At 42.0% G+C, this 26,673-nt stretch overlaps 1 protein-coding gene across 2 annotated transcripts in view; it reads left to right on the top strand.

Annotated features, from left to right (window-relative positions):
* The first annotated feature begins 3,536 nt into the window (after positions 1-3,536).
* Positions 3,537-26,673, top strand: part of bmp6 (bone morphogenetic protein 6) — a 51,022-nt gene continuing 27,885 nt past the window's right edge. The window contains exons 1-2 of one of the 2 annotated variants that reach the window (XM_085468704.1): positions 3,537-3,674; positions 3,932-4,460. In XM_085468704.1, the coding sequence (XP_085324830.1) occupies positions 4,052-4,460 (409 nt within the window). In that variant the 5' untranslated portion in view covers positions 3,537-3,674; positions 3,932-4,051. Of the gene's footprint in view, positions 4,461-26,673 lie in introns of both variants that reach the window. The other variant, XM_085468703.1, reaches the window with a different exon arrangement.

The following is a 26,673-nucleotide window of genomic DNA, read 5'->3' as shown; positions in this document are numbered from 1 at the left end:
TTTTCTCTGTATGTATTATTGTAGGGTCTACCTTAAAATATAAAGTGCCTTGAGGGGACTTTTGTTGTGATTTGGCGCTATATAAATAACATTGAATTGAACTGAATGTGGCAGACAACTCTTGAGGAATTAGGAAGATGTCTTTTAGCATTGAGATCACCTTTACTGTTTGTGCCACTGCTGGAGAGTCATATGACCACAAAACGACTCCAACTCAAAAGACTAACAAGATGTCGAAAGAAGCAAACCTGCAGGAGCTCGCAGTTGCTCCTTCGACTGAAGAAACACTTGATAACTGGGTTAAGGTGTCTGCTTGCATGCGTGTGGGTGCGTGTGTGATTTAGCAACTGTAGCAATACAATTACTGCAGAAAATTTAGCGCTTATTATCAGGTCTGTGCCAGGTTAAGCATTCCTGTGGCTTTGGCGCATACTTCCCCTTAATTTAGCATGTTGGAGATTCTTGAGAAAAAAACAACTTGGTTCTCTCTGCATGAAAGTTTGTTTGAACTCCTCAGTGACCTCTTAAATAAAAATGTCTCATGGGAAGATTTAAAGGAGTATATAGATGTGTATGTGCGTGTGTGCGAGAGTAAAATAGAGACAGACAGACAAAGACCTCATTAGGTCTAGGAGGTGTCCTGTCTAGACAGTGTGATGACAGGACACAGAACTTCTGTTTAATGTTTCCTCCTCCCTCTGCTTCCAATTCACCCAGCATGCACACATATCACCTGCGCTGCCTCGGGGAATGCGCACACACACCCTCACACACACACAACATGTCAAGGGATATCTTTTCATATTATTTTAAAGTAAATGTGTGCATGTGCGGCTTGTTATGCTGGTTGCTATGAAAGCTCTGCGAAAGACAAGAAGAGCTATGAATTGTTTTTGGGGTAGTGTTTGTTTATTGAGACACATGCCTAAAATTAATGGTCCATAAAGACTTTAAATCATGGACTTCATGGTGTTGCCATCGGCTGATTCATAAATGAACCCTTTCCTTTCATGCTTTTATCCTGACTCGTTCCCTGTTTCTCTGTTTAACACTCAAGCCAAAAAAGCATCTTTTAAAAAAAAAAACTGGAAGGGAAAAAAGTCACCATTCAAAAAATCGTTCCCAGTGAAAGGGTTACTTTTATGTGTCTGTGTGCTCAAACTTGGCTTAACCCACAGCCTGTGTTATAAATCAGGACTTAGCTCCAGCTCAAATAAATGAGATCTTGGTTTCCAAGAAAAACTGAAAAAAGCTGATAAATGACGTCCGCGGGACAGCTGGTTCTCCGTCAGCGCAGCACAGCATCTTTAGCCCTGCTTCTGTTATTTCAGAGATGGATCAGTTTGCGTTTCAAAACACATAATTTTATGTGTGACAAGTCTTTCTGGATTATTTTCATGTTGATTAGGCGGGATAAGTGTTTTCAACTATTTCCAATCAGGAGAACTGTGTAGAGTGAATATAGCGAATAGACAATGACATTTGAAAAACACGCCCTTCCCCAATGTTAGGTTTTCTTTCAGCTGTATGGGATTGATGGTGTGGTATTTAGTCTGGAAGCTCCCCAGCAGTAGATGTGTGAGTGTATGTGTCTGTTTGTGTGGTGGTGGTGGTATGTGTAGCTTTGATGCTGGATCTCACTCTTCACGTACAGATTAGATAAGCTCTGGCAGCAGCAGTAGCAGAGACTCAGAACGATATGGACACCTTTGGACCTTATCACCCGGTCCATCACAGACTGAAGGGACCAGGAAGACATAACACAGGTTAGGGGGAATGGAGAGAGGGCAGCAAAAGACAGAAGAGGAATTTTAGAGAATTCCTTTTCCGTTTCTGGAGCACGTTTAGCCGAGTTCTGTTAGGCCGGTTCTGAAATACCACAGCAACATATTATTTAGTACACTAAAATAGCATGTGAGATTTTTTATTTTTTAGTACATCCAAATGCATGAGGTCCATGCTATTTTCAATGGAATATTAGAGACTATAAAAGCACTAAATACTACAGCAGCACATTGTAGTGAATTTGTGACACATATAGGAGACATAGGTGGCTAAGGTATAATGTTAAGCACTATATTTTATAGGGTTTAAATGTATGACTTTAATTCGCAAAGTATTAAAATTGCTTTATCGAGTCATCTGAAGTGAGGAAGTGAAATAATGTGCCAGAAAAGAAGCATACCTACTATTATTTACAAAAAACTTAAATAATAGAGAACAGGTGAGTGTATTTGTGTATGGTATGGCACTTAAAAATACTTTTAAGTAATTAGTGACCAATATCGTTCAAATCACAACAAATACTCTGTCTTTGAACACTTTTGATTTGAATTTTGACTTGAATTTCAGGGGAGTTAAATCGCAAAGGTTCACCTCTAAGAACAAACTCTTAGCTGTGACCGTGGGCAGCTGTTGTTTCATCATCATTTCATTCACAAAAGAGCCTACAGAGCTGAGTGAGAGATATCATTAAGTTACTGTCCTATGAGGAGCAGGGAGCTGACCATGCATGTGAAGTAAATCCAGAACTGGAGCATGTTTGAATGCCTGTGAATGTGAGATAAAAAGCCCTTTGAAAGAAAGAGCATAGATTGTGAATGGATGAATGAGGTAAGTGAGCGAGGAGAAGAGTGCTCAGAGTAGAAAAGCGCCATATAAGAACCAGTCCATTTAGATCCAGCTGCGGGGAAGTGTGTGGGTTTGCACAGCCAGTGTTAAATATTCAGATGTTCATTAAATCTGTGTTTATTCATGCAAATATTTCTGAACCCTTTAACTCTGGACTCTGTGCTGTTTAAAAATCCCGTGTCTGCCACGCAGATACTTCTATTTTCCTGTAAACCCACTCGAAGCTGAGACTGGGAACTAAATATTTACTTTATTGTTTTAGTTTGAAATGAATGTACGACCGCAGACTGTACAAAGAAGCAAAAGAAAAAAAGTAAAAATTCTTACTTCAGGACTTTGTTTTCCAAGGGTCATCTCGGCCAAATTACCCATTGCGCAATTTGTTCGCGTTATTTCCAGCGGCGGTAACAGGAAGGTGCGGGCTCTTCTCGCTTGTAGCTGCTGTGAGCGCTTTACTTGCTGTTTCAGTCTCCATCGTCAGGGGTCGTGCCTCAACAGGACAACGTGTAAATGTGTGACCCCTGCTTTAGCACATTTACTGATTCAAGCTCCCGCATCGCAACTCTTCAAACCTCGTTAAAAACAGATCATTTTAGAGTATGGTGTGCTCCGATCAGAAGTGTGAGATCGACCCCAGCAGTCTTATTTATTAGTTACACGTAGAAGTATGACGCAGAAGCAGAGTTTCCCTCAAGTCCTGACACGGAAAGTGTAAAATAACGACCGCATCTCGTGCTTCACAAACCTGACAGCTTTATTAAAACAAACAGGCTGTAAGTAAAATCTGGAAATACGATGTTAGGTCGTGTTTGCAGCCTAAAAAGAGCTCCACCTCTGGCTGAGAGCGCACAGAGTGGGCGGTTAAAGCGCCGAACACGTCCGTGCGCACGCATATTATGGACTGCAACCTGCTGATTCCTGTTAGACTCTGACACTCCGCCTGTGGGAGTAGGTGACTGTCGCTGAGAGCGCTTCGAACAGTTTAAGGACCCAGTGCGCAGCTTTGGAAAAGCCATAAATCCAGGCGAGTAGATATATCCGCTGTAAGTAACATGGCTTCTGTCAGAGGAGTTGTTCTTCTTCTGGTAAATGTGACATCAGACGGTGTCTGTTGACCGACTTACTGGAGCGCTCAGAATTAAGTTTCACATGGTGCACTTTATCCTGAAGGAGCCAAGCGCGCTACGGCGATCAGAAATGAAAGCTGGGCCGATACTATTATGCGCATTTTGCTTTGGCGAGTCTTTTAAATGGCTTGATACACGATTCTTTCTTTGCTTTTGATCTTTGGTTGCCACAGATCACAACGCGCCCGGACGGACTTTGGTTACCATTACGCGCATTTTTACTTTCGGATAGGCGACTGAAGCTCCAAGCCAGCCACTCTTGGGACTCCGGAGAGCCACTGAGGGACAACACCATGACCATCCGCTGGCTTGCCTTGGTCGGATTGTGGTGGAGCGCTTATTACTGCATGTTCACAGTCGCGGGGAGTAATTATTCACTGGATGGGAATAACGAGGTTCAAGCAGGTTTCACCCACCGGCGGCTGAGGACGCATGAGAAGAGGGAGATGCAGAAGGAGATCCTGTCCATCCTGGGGCTGCCCCACAGACCGAGACCACATTTGTCAAACGGAAAGTACAACTCCGCTCCGCTTTTCATGCTGGACTTATACAACACTATATCCAGCGAGGAGAAGAGGCAAGTGGAAAGCAGGTTGGAGCGATATCAGGCCATGCGGACGACCCAGAGCCCTCCCCTGGCCACATATCAAGAAACTGCCTTTCTAAATGATGCAGACATGGTGATGAGCTTCGTTAATTTAGGTAAGTTATTGAAACAAAACAAAACTTTTTCATTGTGATTTTTTCTTCTCTGTGCGTAATTGTGATTGTGTTGGGTCTATTTTATATGAGACCGAACAGGTGTTTTATACAAGCAAGTGAAACTTGTGCCTGGGCAGACCGGAGGATAATTAGACAAAATAAGAAAACTTTATCGGAATTTAATGCTAAAAAAGTAAAATATAAAATAAAGGGTCATAACTTGGCTCTTTTTATCTCATCTACTTTAAACTTTGGGGTTACAGCTCTCAACACAGCGCGACACACAAAGCAGACACACAGTTACGCACTTTTATCGCCGGATAATGAACGAACCCATTGTGCAAACCACAGGGAGAGCAAATAACAAACTCATCTACTGTGCGGTTTGAGGAAAAACTGACGAGGTTCGTATTGTTTCTGAGTAATTTATTGTTACACGTCCTCTCCCTCCGCGTAAATTCGCCCTCCTCAGCTCATTTATAGGACCGAAATTCTGTGGTCAAGTCTTGCTGTGCAATCTACGCCATGATTTATGTCTTCCCGGGAAAAATAAACCTCGTATTCTCAGCAAACCATCAACCACCACCGCTGGCGTGTAACACACACACACACACACACACACATATATATATATATATATATATATATATATATATAAAAGGCTATTCTTGCCGTTGACCTCCGTTACAGCGAGTTGCGGTTACTGTGCGTAAATCGCGTCGCGTTGTTTGTGTTTCCCAAGCAGCTTTGTCTTTAATTAGCTCGAGTGATGATAAAGAGGAACACTTTAATCATAACGGGTTTAGGACATAAAAGCTCAAAGCCTTTCCTTCCATTAGGAGCTGTAGTGTTTACTGGGAGACTCTAAACAGAGCGCCTCAAGATAAACAGACGCGCTGCCAGAGTCAGGCGCTGGTGGAGAAGGAGGCTTAAATCCAGATTGATTGTCCTTTTTTGGGGGGGGGGGGGGGACTCGCTGCATTGTCATGATCTGGCTAGGAGAGCAGTGGGAACATATCACTGCAGAAGAATGTAGTCTTATGGCTTCACACACACACACACACACACACACACACCCCCCCTCACTCAAACTTTTCTTAAAACAAATATTCCTGTAAATATTTTTACCCCGCACCTTTCTAAACCATTTAACAGTCACTCAGTACCGCAAACGAAGAAGTGAATTAGGTTGGAGTGACTGAAGTAGAGCACTATTCTCTACTTATTGTACCTCTGAGGATTGGTGTTGCAATTTTGTAGTGATGAAAACCAGATATTCAGACAGGAGGAGGCCGTCGTTTTAGTCTCATATATCGGAGCCCCTCTTTTGGCTTCTGTGGGGGGAATGCGATGGTGTTTGTGTGTCTGTGGCTTTGGTGTTCCTTTGCTGTGCGAGTGTTCGGTTTATACGCCCGTGTTGTTGCACATCTGGCTCTCCACTTTGATTAATCATGTCCTGTCCATCCTTTGACGATTCCCTCAGATTTCTGCGGTGACCAGGGGATTAGGTTGCCATCTCCTCCAGCCGTACACAGAGTCCTAACCGCCCTGGAGGAGGGATGGCTTCCTCCCTGAATGTGATTGTAATTAATGTTGGACAGGCCAAGGCTTTCCATCTGCTTTGCAAATAAGGCCTTGCACGACTACCGTGTGTCGTCGCCGTCCGATTAGTTTTTAATGTGTCTTTTTTGGGGTTTTTTTGGGCGATTGGAGCCATTTGTGTGGTGGATTCTCTTTTAGAAAACTATAGTAGAAAGAAACACTTCTGGGTGGTCCTTTTGTGTGTGTATTTCAAAAGTAGCCCCAGAAATCTGGATATCATGTGTGGCCTGAGTAAAACTACAAATTGGAATCAAGATTAATGAGAGAAAGAAAAGCGGAGAAGTCAAACAATCTGTCTGAAAGGATTTGAAAATGACAGATTAACAGACTCGGGTTCAGCCGAGCTCCTTCATCTGACAAATATTGTTAAGTGAAACACACTGTAGCAAGATCATCGGTCAAATTAAAGAAGATGACATGTGGTTTACATGGGTCACATGGTTTTCAAAGTGGATTCACCTGTTTTGAAACCAGCCATGTGTGCAGATGTACGAATCACAGAGGTGAAAGCGCCCCGTAGCAAACAAAACAATGATAGTGATTTAAACTTGGGTCTGAGCTGATGGCTTTCACAGCCAACCGTGGCAGCAGCACAGATAGATGTCTCATTCTCAGAGTGTATTCTCCCGGGGGCACGGACAGATTTAAGAGCCCCAGCGTTACATTCGGTCTCAAATACGCTCTCTGCAAACCATATGCCTCCTCACACCCCCACCTCTGCGTGATTCATGTACACTTTGTGTTTGGTCGTCCATTCTCCCATGCCTTCATCACTTGTTCAGAATGACCCACTGAAAAAAAGAAGAAGAAAAAAAGATGTGGAAAACTTTAAATTGGGGGGGAGGAAGCAGAAGCACATTTTCCAGCTGCTTTTTCATCTTCATTCCTAGAGGAGCGCGTTCATCACTGTTTGCCTTGTGGACGTTCTGCTTTTCCACTGGGGTGGAGTGAAGCGACACTGTGTGCCGCGTGACTCACCCTGTGCGACACTCTGCAGCTCTGGACACGTCCTGATGCACAGAGAGGTCCACAGGTGACGGTCGCTCTGAACAACAGGAGTCGGGGGTTGTTAGAAGCACTTGTTTCACGTGTGAAAGCAAGTGCTTCTAATCCTTTACCAGCAAGAACTATAAAGAGTGTTCATCCTTTAGTGTACAAAGCTATGTTTTCCACATTCACATTTGCAGTGAACTATTAGAACTATTAATATTTAGTGGGGGAAAAAAATATGACCTACTGGACTCCTCGGTAAATCTCTCACAAGGTAGTATATTGTGGAGTAAGTGACCAGTATTGGTAAAGCTGCATTCCAGTGGAAAACAAATACAAGAGGTCATTGCTCACTCAATTAATGAGCGGTGACATATTGCTGAGCAAATACCCAAAGCCGCAGTGACGGTTATAATAGTCAGCAGGGGAAAATTTGCTATTCCTATCAGGTTTGATTTTTAGCGGTTAGGCTGTTTCCTGGTGGTTATGGTGAATGAGAGATGCACAGAAACGCCTTTGGTTTCATGGGTCGCCGAGCAGGAACGAGAAATGTTGTTCCTGTGTCATCTTCATTTAACTGTGATGTGTTTGTGGCCGACAGACAGACAGGCAGGCAGGTGCGGAGGTCTCTCTAAAGCTTGGCATAGCTCTGCAGGGCTTCTGTTTGTCTGCTGGGAGGCACCGAGGGGAAGGTCCCATAATAATCCTGGAAAACCCCCACAGGGATTTTGAACCTTGTTTGACTTTTTCGAGTTCTAAATACCCTCTGATGCTTTGGAGGTGAGATGAAACCTGTCCTCGGAGCTACTTTTTCTTCTAAGGCCCAAGTTGCTCTTGTTTTCTCAGGATACAAAGCATCCAGATAAGATTCATTTACATTTAGTCACGGGCTGCTTCGTCAAGCAGATCACAAATCAGATTTTTGTGGTTAGATTTGGGAGCACAGAGGATTATGTGTGCGTCTCGGGGGAAGATTTTTCACCGGCTGGCTAAAGTGCAGTTGAAACCACGTCTTAATAATCTGCCCTTAATACTTCTTGTTTGTATCTACACTTACCTTTGACACATTTATGCTCACCGATCCATTCTATACAAGATGTAATTGAAAATAAGCAGGCTTAATAGTGCAGTCTGTTCATTCTAGTTGAAACAACAGCTCATCTAGAAAACCCACAATCAAAGATGAGAGGTGCCCATAACCTTGAAGGAGGGATGGGATTTAATCTTAAAATCTGAGTAATAAATTGTCCAACTTATATTTTTATCAGGGTTCAGATCGATTTTTTTATATGTAGTGTGGAGAGTGGCTATTTCGATGCACAGACTGCTCATCGGTGTAGCAGAACTTAGAAAAAAGTACACATCAGATCTTCATCTTGGAAAAAACACGTGCAGCTTTTTGTAGACTGCATCTCTAACACTCTCTGGAGGAGGTCTGAAAACAAACAAACAAACATGACATCTTGATTTAATCTTGGTTGCATTTAAACTTGGCATTTTTCCCGGTGTCCAGAAAGCGAAACTGCACATCTTTCCCTCGAAGCTCGAATGTAATGAAATTTCTTTCTCCCACCTGTCTGTCATCGCTTCTACCCTTATTTTCTCTTTTTCCCTGTCCTTTCAGTCTCTGCACACCTCATTGCATGGTTATACCTGAGCTGTCACTAAGCAAACAGCCAAGCGTTCACCTACCTCCCACACTTTAAAGGCAAACAAGGCAGAAAGCTTTAAGAAGTGGGTTTTGGGGAGATTAGCCGGGTTCAGACAGCCCTGGGCTTATTCTCAAATGAAGTGCCCTTATTAAATGCCTGTTTTCCTTGTCTTATGATGCCTGGCTGCGTTTCTCAGTGCCTAAGCCCAGGTAAGCCACTTCCTCTGCAGCAGTACGTGTCCCAGAGCTCCAGCATGATCAAATAATTAGCTGGCTTCGATCAAAGAGTCGATTGTTTAGGGCACGGACTGTGGAAAATTGGAAAATTTTCACTAAATTGTCTTGAAACACTTCCTGCAAAGCCAAAGGGACCAGAACAGAGGACCACCCATCACTTTTCTTCAACTTTGAGAACCCCGTAAACAGTATTAGCCAGAAGTTAAGCGAGGAATTCAAGATATGCTAGAGTGGAATAAAAGCTCTTTTCTGAAACATAAACTTGGCAGTGAAGGCCTTCCTTCAACGGTGAGAAAAATTACATAGTACAAACCTCTGTGTTTGTTTTCATCTGTTTACAGTATCAGATATTTCACTGCCACAACAAATTCACTTGAACTTGCGATGATGTTCAAGAATGGCCCAAGATATACAAATAATTCTGCTTATTGAGTTTCAGGGTTTCAGCGCGCTTCTTTTTTCTCATGTTTGGATTGAGTTGGTTGTTGAGCGCTCTGGCAAAACACACAGCTGCCTCAAGAAACAAACAGGGTTGATGGGGGAAACATGTCTGGTTAACGAGATTATGTCTTTTCCAGTCAGGCTTCATAAAAAAAAGAAGGCTGTCATAAAAAGATGGAGTGTTACAGGACAACTCTGTTGAACGTCCTAGGAGAACATTTGTGCACATTACAGTGCTGATGAGTGCGTCTCCTGACTGTAAGAGGATGTACACACACAATCTCACACACACTCATCCACCCCTCGATAATATCGCTCCCTCTCACGGCATGACTCTCAGGCTTGAAGAGATGGCAGCTGAGATTTGGGGCTCCCTTACACCTCTTCCCATTTTCCTCCTTTCCCCTCTGCCTCCCATCCATTTTCATGTCTTCATTGGGCATTCCACTTCGGAGCGATAGAGGCGTGGGATGACGGAGTGTGACGAGATAAGGAGGTGATGTGCAGCGCACTCCCTGCCGGTAACGATCTATTGAAATGAGCTGATAACCCCGGCGGAACATCTGATTGGGACTCGCTGCTCCCATCTATCACCTCTGCGTGCAGGCATGGAGGAATTTGTTCTGTTTGCTCTGCTGTGCTTAAAAGAAAGTGACGCCAAGCTCCGCTCGCATCTCTCACATCTGCGATTCCTCTCCACGTCTATCTGTCTTTGCTTGTCACTTTTTAACTGTTTCGTGGTATCTCATGGGGTTTGCGATGCGAGAAGAACGCTGTATTTAAAACCCCGGAGAGAAAACACAATCACTTTCATTGCCTCCTGCCTTTTTTTTTTTTTGTGCACATTTTTTAACTCCTGCGTCACTCTCCCGAGGGGGGCTTTAAAACTGTCAGGCTTTGTGTCATGTTTAAGTGTCTACAAGGAGGAGATCATTAACCAGGAATCAGGGTTTTGTGCTTGTGTAAGGCTGAGTTTGTATGTCTGAAGAGTGTGAACATGAAAGAGACGGACAAAGGAAAGAGGTGAAGATGCAAGAACACGTTTCACTTTGTTTTGATTTATGCATTTCTCCAATTTCCCCAAGTTTGTAGCTACAAATAAAATAAAAGTAGAAGGGGAAGAAATGGCATCCAAAGACAAAGACCACAGCTGCACCTTCAGCTCAAAAATAATGTGAAAACATTTAATTCTATCAAATTAGTCAATGTTCCCTCCTTAAATCAGGCCCTCACCAATATAGTTCACATCTACACTTGTGTGTAGTAAGAACTGGCTGGTTGGTTTTTTCCTGCTGAAATCTCAACTCAGCATGTCCTTTTGTGCCCAGTAATCTCCATCATCATCATAATGACGCCATCATTTACCCTGTCAGAGAGACTCATTCTTGGCTGACGGGAATGGCGTAAATGGTGACGGTAAACGTTCCTGGTGTCACATTCTTCTGTGACTCCACTGGGAAGCAAGGATGTATCTCCGATCAATTAAAAAAATGGGAACAAGGAAAGGAACAAAAAGAAGAAAGGGAGACCCACAGGCTGCTTGCAGGCTAGCACCATTATAAGGAGTGCGTAAATGCATTCATTATTGCTTATTTATTCCACAATAAATTGCTTTTCACTGATATTTTAAAAATGAGGACAAAAAAGATTTGTCAGTGCAAGTAAGATTTTAAGACACACTGGCATCATTTCCAGCCCAAACCAGTTTAGTCCAGTCAAAAATATGTGAAAAGTCACTGAATGGACTTTATTTGGACATTTGTGACATGCAAAAAAAGACTATAAATAAATCAAACAAAATAAATAACAATTATAATTATTTTCTTCTTTTATCTTGATGCTGATTTGTTCAGACGTCTAAAGAAAAAATAGCATCAATCTATGAGGCTACCTCTAGGTTTTGCTGTTGGCGTGCAGGAAGCTGTGGTTTCTTCATGATGGTTTTCCATTAACACCAGTCTCTTTAGATCTTGTTCTTACAATGGACACGTTAACAAGAAGTTTAGCACCTTTTTGGTGTTTTGCTGATGCTCTTGGTCTCTTGTTTTCTGTTTTTTTTTATTTCAGAATAGAGTGCAGTACTTTAATGGACTTAAAGAGGACTGGTAAAGTCCTCCGTAATCGAAGAAGTCTTCCTACCAGCTTTTATGTGTTTCTATTTATAGCACGGAGCACCTATATCCCTGTTAAAAACATTAGAAAATAGGTTTATTTTCTTGTGTATGTGCATATGTTTGTGTGTGAACATTTAGAAACGCAAGGTCTCTCAACAACGATGAGTGTGTCGGGGTGGAGTCCGTTCTTCAGGGTTAGGGTCAGGGGTCGCGACATGAATGTAGCAACGCAAGTCTTTACAAATACACAAATACAGACTCGCGCTTTCACCGTGAGTGTCTGCTCTGGTAAACAGAGAGTATTTGAATGTACCCTTTAGACAACTTGGAACTCGAACTTCATCACACAAGATGTCTTCATCACACACTGCTGCCCGTCGCATGTTCCCAGGCTGGGTGTCTCTCTAAAGAGGACGTGCCTGAAACAACAACCACGAGTCCGCAGTGAGAAAAAGGCCCCATATGACCACCGGTGCTCTTGACCCTTCTGAGCAAGTAGCCTCCCCTTTCTGCAGCGCCGCTGCTGACAAATTTACGAGCCCTAGGCTGACCCACGGGCTGACTTTCTAAACACGATACTGACAGGAAAACAGTCAGAGACAGGAGAGATGAATTGGGGCGGGGAGGAAGAATAAGATGAGAAAAAAAAGAGTGCAAAGGAGGAAGGTAAGCAATAAGTGCTCTCGATATGCTGTGCACAACATTTTTGATTTAAATCTAAAATTTCTTAATCTAGGCATCTCTACAGAACGAGAATGACAACGGTGGGTCAGGTGAGGAAGAAGAAAAAAAGAGCAAAGAAAGATGGGTTTAATCTTTTTCTACAATCAGTTACAAAAACATTTTAGAAAAGAAAAAAGTAAAATGATGTCTTTAAATCCTAAACGCTACAAATTTATAAGGCATTACATATGTGCCACCAAATCGATTAGGCCAGAGGTTTAGATCCTAAGTGAGGCCACTCATAGAAAAATGTATCCATTCCTCTTGCCACGAGGCAGTTTGGATTAAAGGATCTTATCACTAAGGATGTGCAAGGGAAACTCTGCCCAGTGCTTCCCCCTGTACTGACACTTTGCACATATCTGAGCCGCCAGTCTCCTGGAGACCTTATCTCAATGTTTAAATGTCCAGTATGAATCCTTTTGGAAGAGGAAGTCTCCCATTTGTTTTGTTTTTGTTTTTTTTGTTTTTTTGCGAATAATATGCTCCGATCTCCCTTCATCCAGTTTACGTGACGTGTGTCCAGCCCATGTCTTTGATGACGCATTCCTCTCTCCCTGTTATCTGTATTTCACATCCAAATAAAAGAAAAACCAGCTGCATAGAGGCAGAACGTCTCAGCTTAGTGTTGTGCTACAGAGATATCTCTAGGAACATGAAGGATATGAACCTTTAGATAACTCCCGTAACTGCAGTAAATGTTGGATTCGTGCACCACTGTGAAATTATGAGATAATTTAAAGTGGCCAGTGGGAAGCTGGGGAAAGTGTTGACAGTCATTCAGATAGTCAGACTTTGTGACTCGCTGTCTTATTTCACATATTTTAAACACTGTAGCATATGTGGCGTTTCTGCTCCTGCCCATACAAGTTGAGAGTGCACAACTTTCCTCAGTCTGGACACTTTTATTAAAAATGGCACCATGTTTCCTCCAAACTTCACACAATAGATATGAGTGAGGGCGACAGTTATATTACACAACTGCGCTGTATAATAATACTAATAATACTTTTTATTTGGGTTTTCAAAACACTCAAAACCACCTTAAGAATGAAGGCAAAAGCTTGTTAAAAAATGTAATAAATATTTAAGTAACTTTTTTTTAAAAATGTTACTAACATGCAATTGGTTTCCTGTTTGAAGCCATAAGCTTTCTCTCTGAAGTCCTGAAAACGCCGAAACATTAGAAGCAACTGTTTGCACACTGAGCAGTCAGTGACAGCGCGAGCTATTACACCGCACTGCACTTTAATCAGATTTCTGAGGCGTGTGGTTTCCTTTTGAGGTATTGCACTTCCACCCAGTGCTTTAATGATTCGTTTAGGCCACGAAACATCCTTCCATGTGGACTAATTTTGGGTGGTTTTCCACTCTCTGTGTGCGTGCACACCCTGCTAATGATTTTGCTTCTAAAATCATTTATTCCAACAGCGAGATGAAAACACGTGATTAGTATGTAATCTGTCATTAAAACGAAAAAAAGAGCATAATCGAGTATGCTAATTTCCTTCTTTGATCACTGCGGTGTTGATTATTCCTGTAACATTTCGCTCTCTTCAGTTTTCACTTATGTCTTTTTTTCTACAGCTGTTTGCGGTGACAGCATTGATCACTCTCGTGTTTGTAGCAGTGTGTTGCACATTTATCCATGTGTGTTAAAGGAAGTTCCCGGCGAGCTTCACTGAAATGATAAAAGACTGTTTCGATGTGAGTTTCTAAACGTTCTCTGCGAGCTCAGATAAAGTGGATGTCATTCTGCAGCGCTCTGCTGACACTGTCGACAGACCTATTATTAGAAACCTTGATTATTTTTCTACCGATTTTCCTCAAGGCCCACCTGCTTTTTGAATATCCAAGTATCCTGTTACCGTCGCTGTTTTTGGAGCCATGCCTGTGTGTAAAACAAGCAGTAGGTCTTACATGTAAGTCGGCCCGGGGGGGAGTATTGAAGCCGGCCCAGACTGATTTATCAGTGGATCATGTGCTCTGCCTCTAAGCTGCTGAAATGCATTGTGGTCACCGTGGACCTTCCAATGGGAATCACACTGCGGTCCGACTGTCTTTATGACAGACAGAGTGGAGGGAAGAGAGTGAGAGAGGTGAGGAGGGAGCGACATAATGGAAGAGAAGATGTGTGGAGAGGAAGAAAAAAAAGGGAGGTGTTCAAGTGGGGAGTGAAAATAGAGTCCCAAACATCATCACGGGGCGAGCTGGCCTTCTACCTTGTGGCTGTGGAATGCAAAGCCACCGATATTTTGCCTTCTCCTTTGGAAACAGCTGTGTTTCCCTTTTTCAAAGATATTTTTTCCTTATTTATCGGATCCCTGAGGAGGGATCCATCTCTCAGCTCTGACACCGGCTTCCTCCTCTAAATCTGGGACCAGACACACACACACACTTATATGCGCACACACTCACACGCATGCACACCTGCTGCCCAAAAGCAGATTTTAACGGCAGATCACTATAGCAGGCTTTTTTGCTGCTTGTGCTGCTGCACGTCTACAAAGGCACACACACATAAATATAGGCAGACACGTACGAGCAGGAACACACAGCAACCTGAAGATGACGGCTGTGCAGACTACACACAGTCTGTGCAATTAGACCTCAGAAAGCCAATAAAAGGGGGGACTCTTGACAGCCGCCGTCCCTTATAGACACAATCTAAATAAAATGGGGCCTGGTAATAATTCAAAGCCACTGAAATGGTTTGTTTTGCTGAAAATGGGCCCATCAAAAACCGCAGGAGTTCGTCTCTGTTTATGGAATATTCACTTAGCACCGAGTGGTGGCCAATTTAATAAAGCAGCAGAGGGAGCAATTTCTGAGAGGGTCTGTGGTCACAACCCAAGAGGAAGACCATAGGTAGCTATCATCATTCATATAAACCAAAGAGGAAGAGCCAAAACCAAAGAGGAGCCGAGCATCAAGGACAAAGAGCATTGCAGAAAAAAGGAACAAGATCAGAGGTTTCTTTCCTTCTTTTTCCCTTTTCTCAGTTTTTTTTTTTTTTTTTAAACGATCATGGCCTCCGTTTGCTTGGGGTCGCTGATTTCCCCAATAAATATTGACTTTAATGGTGTCTTTGAAAACTATTACTGGTCCACCTGTCGTTCTCTGTTTGGGGATCTCATTTCGCGACCAGGCAACAGCCAGAGACGTTTTTATTTTCAAAATTCGCTGATAGATTTGCAGCAGTCTCATATTTTTTCAGGACGCAGTCACGGACTTAAAAAAACGCCCTCTCTCCTGGCCAGTGAAATGTTTCCCCCTGTATCTAATGACAACCAAAGGATAGCCAGTCCTTAAAATCAGACCAGCTTTAAATGGAGCATCTTTTTGGGTGCCATGTACTGCAGGATAAATCATCCCAGTGCAGGATTGTTGCAATCTCAACCAGCGATGTTTGGTTGAGTTTGTTCTCATGTTTGTGTCGAAATGAAATGACTTGATTAATCCAAAATAAAGGGAGAAAATTCTTGTTTTTGAAAGGCCTGCCTTGCACGCATTACGGCTTACGGTTATAAACCTCACGTTAAACGTGGTTGAACTGATGGATGTCAAAGTTAAGGCGACTTCAGTTTGCGCGTCCTACTTCCAGCGAGGCATCCGGCTCCTCCAACCACAGGACGTAACCTTGTGTGAAGACCGCTGATCACAGTTGAACTGAAGTGTAGGCCGCCATTAGCCTGACCAGAGGCTGTTGTGACAGCTGCGTTAGTATAGAATTACATTTTTTATTAACATCCTATAAAGTGGGGGGGAAATCGGCGGGGTTTATTTTCCAGCTCATTTCTGTCCTGATTTGATGGAATTTCCTTATAAATGTAAAAAAGATGTTACACTGTCTTTTGCTGACAGCTCATTGGCCTGAATTGGTGTCCAGTGAGAAGAACACTTGTTTTTACAGACTTTAGGGGAAACTGTAACTGGCCATTAATTTTGGCAATTGTTTGTAGCCATTTCAAGTATTCAAATTGACGCCAATGCTGTTTCAAGATTATAGATGTGGTTGTAAGGGGTGAATGTGTGTGCATGAAATCCCAAGGCTTCTTTGTTACACACAAACACACACACACACACACACACATATTTGTCTTGTAAATCCTGTGAGGTCCCTTTTCCTTAGCTTTAAAAACGTCATATTTTCAGTCCAAGTTTTCTTTATATGCAAGAGCTTTAGCAAATTGCAGATTTCCCTGGAATTTGCAAGCAGTCTTTTTTTTTTAAATGTGGCGTATCTGATTATCTCTAAGCAATGCTCGCAAACCTCGCCTTGTTCTCATAAATTCAATCATGATTCCAATCCGTAATGGTCAGCGTAAGCTGAAATAATATCCCGATTTTTAAAAAGTGATTCTTAAAGGTTTTGACTGCAAAACTGTGATGTGACACTTTCCAGATGTATAAATATGTGAGACTATAGCACTCTGTTCTCCATCCGCTCATCCAACTCAGGGTCCCATAGAGCAAGAAGGCGAGCACATAGAGACAGACAACCATTCACACCTATTATTAGAATCACCAATCAACCTAACCCCATCAAGGATGCAGAGAGAATATGCAAACTCCACACAGAAAGCCCCGGGCAGATGGTGGGTTTGAACCCAGGACCTTCCTGCTGGGATGCAACAGTGCTAACCACCACTACACCATGTAGCAGTTTGTGTTATTATATGTTCTATTTGATTTTATGAACTGGGATTATTCAGGAACACGAGAGATTCACTGTTTAATGTCCTTTTGCATGGTTGTTATTTATCCACCACCACATACTTTTTTGCTAACTTGCTAACAAATGTGCTCATTCATGGTATTTGTAGTGTAGATGTACTTGTAGTACTAAGTTCTAGTTGGTGTCAGGGTGACTTAAGCACGATTTAGCTGCATCAACATCTTGCTACACTGAGCAGATGGCAATAGAAGTACAAGCAGTTTAAGGTACACAACTCTTTTAGGTAGGGGATGTGTGTAATGTTTCATTCAGATAAGGCTGAAGAAGTGAGCTATGGTAAGTGAACAGGTTACCGTGCTTAAACTGCATTGGGTTTTGTTAAATTGGTGGTTGTATTTCAATAATTGCTTAGATAATATGAGATATTACGACCTGTATGTAATTAAGGAAGGAAACTTTAGTAAAGATATCAGACACAAAACAAAACGTATAACCTTTAACTCTGTGTGGGAGCTCACATGTCTGAAATAGAGTACTGTTAGTAAGCTGTTTGGTCCTGATCGGTCTGGTCTCAACTTTAGGGGGAATTTATTGTAAGAAATTTAGCTATAGTTTTGTGTCACTGCGACAGGCTGGTGACCTGTTCATGGTGTACTCCACTTCTTGAACTATGGGAGCTGGGATAAGCTCCAGGATTCCTGTGAACCTGAATTGGATAAGTGGAAGAGGATGGATGGATGGACGGTTTTGTGTCTCTTGCGTAAACACTCCTTTGATTTGGAAATATCAATGGAAGTATTCTGCAGGTGTGTAATAAAGTAAGGAGAAAGACTTCTGGAAACAGCTGGAAGCAATAATTTTGTGAAACCTCTGATTACAATCATTAGTTCCCTTAATCTGCCACAGACCTTGTCTTTATATATTGTTTATTTGTGATGGATATGAAATTATGGAAGAAAATGAACAGGGGAAAAGAAAAGCATTTGGTGATTTTGGAGATGCTACCGTGCACCTCCAGAGACTACACCGACACAAACAATATGTTTTGAATCCGGTGATGTTGCATTGTTGATGGACTTTTTCAGACTTTGTCCTGTGTGCAGAAAAACATCTGGTTAGTATTTATTTTCCATAAAGAACTGGCTTTAAGACTTTCATCAGATTAGTCTGAGTTCAAATGAAAGTCAGTCTGTCATGCTGAGCTGTTAAAAGAGATCCGCAAATGTTAGAGTGACCAACCAAGTAAGACTTTTACAGAACAGTGCTTAGGGTGCACATTTATACATGAAACCAGCCGTGTTAACATGCCATCAGCATAACCTGTAAACTTCTGCTGCTTTATGCTCGGCTGCATTGCAGTCTGAGTTGCCTCATATTGGTTTTTCTAATTTGTCTTTTGGCTAACTATTACCTTCTTTTCCCTAATCTATATCACTTTACCTTGATAGTAGACTATACTTTCCTTTAAATTAACATACATTAACTTGTAGAACCGTAAAGTGCTGTTGAAAAGAACTACAGAGAGAAACACAGATAATCACATAACCTTGTGGTTTTAATGAACCCTACATCCGTGCTAGTGGGTTCGCATCTTAATCCTGACAAATTGTGCTTGAAGGGATGGAAGAAAATCTCCTACTGACACACAGGTATGACATATCCAGCTCCTGGAGGACATCTGGAGTCTCCACAGAGAGCTGAGTTTTGAGACTGCTACCACTCAGCTGTCAGTACATTGATGGAAAATACTGATACTGCTCAGTTCAACAGCCATACCTCGGATATCTATCTGTTAGCAAAGCCCCAGCAGAAGAGCAATTACAGCAAATTATCCTTCTACCCTCAGGGTTAGGGACACACACACACCCACACACACACATGCAAACCCACACGTATTTAAAAAATCTCAAAACAACAAAAGATAGATGTGTATCCAGTCTTCATTTTATCATCTTGTATGGAATGCAGCACAGTGGTGATGGAGCTTTGGGATAGTGGGAGCAGAAATCAGATACTCGGTGGATAAGTGTGAGTTTGTGTGTGTATGTGTTTGTGCGTGTCCTGGGACAGTATGCCTGACATTACGTGTCATGGTTTTGGATGGGTCTTTAGAAAAACCCAAATGGTTTTTCAGGGATTATGTGGAAGATGATGGCTGTAGAAAAATGTGATTATATGGTTCAAATGGGGCCTTTGTTCCTGGGGATGTCTGTCCAGTGAGATCATTATGTACTGTAACCTGTGGGAGGTAATGGAAGGGGAGAAGGCTCGATATCAAGGCCACTGATGAATGTGCGCCTGTGTATATGCAATAGCTAGCTCTCTCTGGAAGTGCTGTATTATTTCTACAGTGTGTGCTTTGCCATTCTAAATCAGTGGATGTGTCCTATCATTGTTTAAGGCAGTTAGTGTTTTCACTTTTACCACCAACTAAGAACTAGTCTGTTAGTGACAAGTAGTGACTGTGCAGATCATATGCAATGTAAAATATGTCTGTATCTATTGTGATGTCACCCACTGGTTTGCAAAGTCCTTTGTTGAAGCATCAGGATGAGTATTTCCATCATCTCCATGTTTGATTTAACTGTGAAACGGCATATTCACTGGCTAACCTCTTGTCAGTCTCAAGGCTTTAGCTAATGACGATATCCTGAAATGACCATAATTTACAAAAATATACTCAGTATTTTACTCAGTCCGACCAAAAATGAGTGACTGAGCCCACAAACTCATTGGAAAGTGTTTGCAGAGATCACGTCAGAGTGTTGTTTTCCCCTAGACTTCCATAGGACTGCACGTCTTTTTGCAACTGCAAGTATCACCCCCTGGTGGCTATTAAAAAGACATGCATTTAAGGCACCTTTCAGACCTGGAAGCTTCATCTTTCGATTCCTATATGATCTAATAAAAAGTGCTTGAGGTGACTCGTGCTGTGATTTGGTACTATATAAATAAAATTACATTAAATCTGTCTTTTGTGCTGTGTATGGTGCAGACCAGAAATCAGGAATAGTTTAACTATAGCTGTACATAGACTGTATATTTAATATTTATTTCATCAAAAGACTTAACCACAGACTTCTTTTTCTGTTAAAATAGTCGCCCAAACAACAAACCATTTTATTTGTCAGATTATACATTAAAAATGATCCAAAAGGTACCGCACCACAAACACAATCGAGAAGTCCACTTTAGTGATTTAAATTAGCTGACAGTGAAGCCCACCTGCCTAACTTTTCAAACTTTTAACCCTAACTCTTACCCTTTACCCACTAAAAGTCTACTAGGAGTAAGCCTCAAGCTTTTTTCTGAACTGAACAGTTTCTGTGATATTTCAGGGCTGCTTATAGAACAAAAGGACTTGGTTTGCATTAGAAGTTTGTAAGGGGTGGCCTCTGTTTACCCTTGCCGCTACCATTAATATTCTAATGGTCATCAAATCACGTCTTTATTGATTTATAGTCAGGTGTCAAAACTCACTATTGAAGGTACAGGGGAGGTCGTCAGATATTGTCTTTAACAGGGAAAGAGTTCAACTTCAGATTCTTAAAGTTCAATTGAATTCAGTTGTATTTTTACACAACCAAATCACAACAACAGGTGCTTTATATTCTGAGGCAGACCCTACAATAATATATACACAGAAAACTCAACAATCATATGAGCAAGCACTTTGGCGACAGTGGGAAGGAAAAACTCCCTTTAAACAGGAAGAAACCTCCAGCAGAGCCAGGCTCAGGGAGGGGCGGCAATCTGCTGCGACCGGTTGGGGAGAGAGAAGAAAGACAGGTCAAAAGCCATGCTGTGGAAGAGATCCAGAGATTAATAACAAGTATGATTCAATGCAGAGAGGTCTGTTAACACATAGTGAGTGAGAAAGGTGACTAAACTCAGTCTTAAAGGCAGCCAAGACAATAGATAGTCAATAATTGTAAAGCTTTGATATGCTAAGTAGCACAATTCTCTTCTGAGTTCTGTTTGGTATTATTTTCTTCTAAGACTCACAGCTGAAACATATCGTTACTTAAAAAAATCCCTTAAGACGTGTAGATTCTTACTCAAACCTATTCTCAATAGTTTCATATGTGCCTGGGCCACTCCAGCACTAAATGCATGCCCTGGCTGTCTTCACCCATCTGTCAGCAACACTTAACAGTAATCAGTAAAGACTAATGTGTGAAAATCACTTTACTGATTTCTGTTGGACACACAGGGTAGAGCTGTTGGCTGCTGTTCTCAGTTTGTTAATGGGGCTTGACTGTCTGCAAATGGGCTGGACTCACTGCCTCATACCCTCGCTATGGATGAATGCTGCTGCCTGGCCCTGAATTCGCGCACTGTTGACTTCGGCCACTGCGTGGGTGGGTGGGGGGATATCTGATATTACATGTTAGTGTTGTTACTGCGACACATTAATGCCGCTTCAAGGCTGTTGTTCCTGACCAGTGGTGTTTTTGTGATGTCATAGGACTGCTGTTTGGTGCAGACGACTGGAAAAATACTAAAGTGAGAAGTGCTCACAGCAGGGTCCAAGTGTTGGTGAGCCTGTGGTGAATGAACGGTCGAAACACAGGGCTTTTAAGAGTGGGCTTCTTGTCCCTTGTCAAACCAAAAGCAAATGTCGAGTTCTTATTTTCAGACTTTGTGGACTTATTGTTATTTTTTGAATTTTTATTATTTGTTTGGTTTCAACCACAGGTTTGGTCAGGTTTTTGGAAAAAGTCGAGGTTTGGATTAAAATAGACCCTTTCACAGCTTTGACCATGTGTTAGAAAAGCCTTCTGGCAGAAAGCCCTAAAGGCAGTTTCGTCCAAGTGCGGTCTCTCTCCCCAAGTGGGAAAGCCATTGATGTCACAACAGCATAATTGGCCAGATTCAATTAAATTAAAAGACCTTTTATCATAATATTTTTAATGCATCCATGGATCTGTGTATATCTCAGTGCCTATGCACATATAATTATCTTGCCTGGATGTGTGTGAGCCATTTTTTAAAGGTCTAGGTGTTGTGCTTACATGCATTGGATATAAACTGGCGCTCTTGCCAGTGGCCCTTGGCTGGTCCTGTGGCGCTCAGCGTGTCGGCTTTGATGCAGGGTCAGAGGGGAAGATCAGAACACAGGATGAGTCTCCAAAGACATATACACATGCCCTTGCTCAAAGCTGATGATGTCTCCCGGCGGACCCCTTCATCCATACCTCAACCCCAAAAGCTGCGCTGCCAGCTGCCCGACTACAAAGAGCCAAACTACTCAGCAGAATGCAAAAACAGCTCCTGGTGGCAGCCAAGCATAATGGTAACACCTCAGGCCACTCATGCTGCTTCAGTGTGTGTAAATGTCCTGAAAGCTGCCAGTATTCTTCTGCTGTACCAAAGTCAACAGATGTCTCAATGTTTTATCTTTCCACACTGCACCGGTGCCAAAGGTTAAAGAGTTTGAGGCATAAAATCTGGCTTCAGCCTCTTCAAAAAGACTGGTGTTTACAGCATAAAGATTTCCACTTAATGAGATGTTTTCTTTCTGAATGAAATAGTGGCAATCGCCGAAGAGAAACGTTTCCCGAAAAAGTCAATCTGACAGGCCAAAGCTTTAATTAGATGAGAGCTGGGAGAAATTAATGATAAATAGAAGGCATGGACATATCTGATGTGTCCTCAGAAACCATCAAGTCTGAGAGAAAAACCAGACAGATTATGGGCTATAATTACATAAACACAGATGGATTCTTCTCATGCCTTGCACATCCAGATCATTTTTTATTGGTTTAGCTGTCCGGAGTCTTTAACAATGTTGACAGGTTCTTGGTGTGCAAAAATTTAAAGGGTCATTTTGAAGGGTGTTTGTGAAAATGTCCACACTTTTTAATCCTCCTTATTCACTCTATCTGTACTTCAGTCTCTATTTCACTCAGATACTTTGTAGCTAATAGAAAATAGTAGATTAAAAAGGCTTTTTTTGTTTATTTTTACAACGATTTACTCTAGTTTTGTCATGTTTTACACACCCTTCTGGATGTTTGTGCCCAGCTTAGTTTAACAAGGTTTAACAAGGGGGTTCTCTTCCATGAGAGGAAAAAGGCAAGCATCGTCTGGTACCTGAAACAGGACTACCAAATGACAGCATTGGTTATTTCCTTATGGGATGAAGACTCAAAGTAACTGGGTTGTTTTTTGTTTTTTTTTACACATGTGCATTATGGAACAGGCTTTTCATGAAAAGTTAAATATACAGATGGATGCAAGCAGTAGAAAAGAAACACTTAAAGGTCTGCTATAAGCAGCTGATGTTAGCTAAACTGGGAAATGAAGGAAAATTGGACGTGTTATTAGTCTGCGTAAGGCCCTGTGTGGCTGCTGCTCAGAAAAAAATTAAGCAGTCTTGCATGAATGGAGCTGTGACAGAAAACATCATAGGACTGAGGGTAAAATCGCTCACACAAAGGGTCTCAAATGTTTGAAACTGTGAGGATAAGAAATAAAAATGTTTAAATTGGCACAACGAACCAAATTTCTCTGCCTGTCATCAACATGGTAAAATCTCAGTGAGAGCCTTAATAAAAGATCCCTAAAGACTAGATTATCTGGGTCACAGGTGCTCTGCTCTCAGTAATATTGTAGGACGGGTTATAGCATGCAAGGCTACAACATGGAAAAACTGACGATGCAGTTTTGATTCAGGATGTCTTCCTTAAATATTGTGAATAAGAACTCCTTACGTGCTCGATAACTTTGAGGATAATAGCAGAGTAGAGAGAGAAGGTGGTGGCTGTCTTGCTCGGTGGTTGGAGGACGTGTAGAAGGATGTTGGAGGGATGTGATAGAGGCGGCCGTCAACCAGCTGTCCTTCAGAGGGATTTGCTACGTGGCATTTAGAGTGTGACCGCTGACCACAAACTGGACAGTCCCTATTTTTGTTTCCTTATGTTGAAGAACAGTGCAGTTCTTCAGTCAGTGTTTATATTGTAAATTAGGCATGTATCGTTATCGCAGACAAATATCGATTTTGCATCTGCCGATATTGATCCTTTTTGACCGATATCGGCATATAAGATGATAATTACCCGTCGATGCTGGCTGATATTTATCTGATGTGTCGCATCCATTTTGCCCGAGGTAAATGTTCAAAAAATTAGCTGAAGGGCTAAAAAACAGATCCGTGGTTTAACAGTTGGTGCGTCCATGGTATGGGTCCCATTTCTTTTAGTTCTTAGTTTGCCGTCGTCCCTCTGCTCATGCAGTAGATTTCCTTCTCCTTGTTTATACTTTCTTCTCCTGCTGCTCTCCCTCACGCCTTCAAATGTGGTGTAAGTCCGCAAACGATCACTTTCTTGGCAGATGAATCTTTTTGGTTTTTTTAAAATCTTTGTGATCATCAGTCATTGTCAGATTCAGATTTTCTCGTCATTTATTCGCCTGTTTGTCCACTCGTGCACCCCGGCTGTCTCCCTGCACGATCAGCATCTGGCTCAAACTTTCTCTTGCTAGAATTTCTTTCGACACCTTTTCCTCTTTTTCCTCCTTTGCTTCTTAAAGGGATGCACGCCTTGGTTTATAAAAAGTCGGTCTGTCGGGATAAGGAGTCAGTCTCGCATGAACGGCAGACTTCTTTGGTCTGTTTTTTCAAGGGATGAACTTTTGCTTTCCAAATTTGACTTGGAAGCCTGATTCAACAGCTGTTAATCTGAGTTTTTATGCAATTTGGAGCAAAATTATGTAATGAAAAGTATCTTATGTAAGAAAGCATTTCTGATGTAACTTGATTTATTAGCCATTTCAGACAAGTCATAGTCACAAAGCCATTACATAACAATTTATTAGATATATGCTAATAATAGTTTTCAAGTGTAGACTGTGTTTGTGGACCACACGGCTGCGTGTGGAAGTAAGAGATCCCCAGAATCAGGAGCCTCACATCCACAGGCTGTGAGGCTCCTGAACTCTCTGCCCCCCTCTCACGGACAATAACCATATCCAACTTCTTAATAGCAATGAACTGGTCTGCATTGGTGCATCATATCTTTATTCTCTTCCCCCTCCTGCCCCCCCCCCCCTCTTTCTTAAATAGATAACTATCATATCTGATATCATATCTCACAGTACAATAATATTGAATGGGTTGCATTGTTGTATTTTGTCATGTTTCTCAGGTCTTTGTCTGAATTTCTACGAACATTATTGCTAAGGATTGTCTTATTGCATTGGAGTCACACTGGGTTAAATATGTACACTTGGGTTTTAAGGGGTATTTATTATTTTCTTCTTTTTTTTGGGTTGTATGGAAGCCCCAAACGCAATTTCATTGTTCTTGACAATGACAATAAATAAATAAATACTGAAAATACTGAATCGTGAAGTTGTGGTGCTGTGTGTGTTTATGTGTGTGGGTTGCTGTAATACATACAGCAGTAGGAGCTGGGAGAGCAGCGCCAGATGTTGCGCAGGTGGAAATGAGAGAACAGCTCCCGCCAGAGTGTCCAAGTGAATCTGCAAATCGTCCAACTCACTCTCCTTCTGTCACTGTCTCTCTCGCTTCTTTTCTCATATCACCTCGGACCGTCTCTTTCCTCTTCCCTGTCTTATCTTTGTCCCTTTGGTCTCTACGTATTCCTCTCTCCTACAGCCGAGTCTATCTTTCCCCATCCTCACATAATCTTATCGACGTCTCTCTCCATGTCATCGTGTCATTATAGATCACTTTTTTTGTTCACCGTATCCAATTTAATTTGTTGTTCACAAACGTTTCTTCCTTAAAATGATCCTAAATCCACTCGCCTCTCTTTTATAGCCTCTTCCTGTTTCTTTTCCTTGTTTTCTCAGTTTCTCTGCCTTCTTTCGTTTCCTCTCAAACATTAATTGTTTCAGTCTTTTTCTGCCTAGCAGTCATCATTTGTTCCTCTCTTCTCCCCTTGCTCACTCTTACTGCTCTTTTTGCCCTTCTTGTAACAGATGAATTCCCTGCAGTGTTTTGGTGAATCATCGGCGAAATTCCCCGGGATTGTCAGGCTTTCTGGTTAGCCTTAATTTCCTCTGTGCAAGAATGAAAGAGAAACTTTGTCACTTTATGTTTGTGTTGATTTTCTCAAGAACTGGTGATAAGCGATGGAATGAAAACACAGCGAGGTCACACACCCATGCCTCACTATGAATATTGTAATTATAACTCTTTTCCCATCTTTAGAACCGCTTCGAATAAATTCCTCTGTGAATCACCCAAATCCAAATCCCTTTTCCTTTCTGTGTGTTCCTGTCTCAAAGCCTCGTCATGGTGGATTAGCGCAAAGGTTATGCTGCTTGTGTGAAGGCTTCCCTTTGATTTTAGATGCGAAAGCTCAGTGGATTTCAATCGAATTTCAAGCTGAGAAGGTGGAGAAGCAGCTGGAATGCTACTTAGCTGCTAACACTGTGGCTCCCAGGCTGCTTTGCAAAGGGCTGTGCTGAGACGTGAGGCTGAGTCTGTCTCCATATTTCATGCCTTTAATTGCTTGTCTTCATAAAGACGCCGTTTAAAGCGAGTCCCCTCTCTGAAATTAGCAATGTGATTGATTTGAGCAGGCTCATTATGAGGCTGAGCGAGCTGAGGAGCGCCTCGAGATTCTGTTTGGAAGTGATGAAAATAAATGTGAAAACTGTGAATTTCATCAGAGCCTTCTGAAAATGGTGCATAAGGGTTTTTTCCACCTTAGCAAAAACTGTTTTTTTTCTTTGCCTGGAATGATCGAGACTTCTCCTGTGTGATCGTAGTAAATTTTGTTGGGAGTTTCCAGGAAACGCAAAGAA

Source organism: Copadichromis virginalis, linkage group LG9 (genome assembly GCF_057382275.1).
Source record: "Copadichromis virginalis isolate Kocher_CV1m ecotype Utaka linkage group LG9, C_Virginalis_male_GT1.1, whole genome shotgun sequence".
NCBI lineage: Eukaryota > Metazoa > Chordata > Actinopteri > Cichliformes > Cichlidae > Copadichromis > Copadichromis virginalis.
This window is presented reverse-complemented; position numbering and strand designations above follow the sequence as displayed.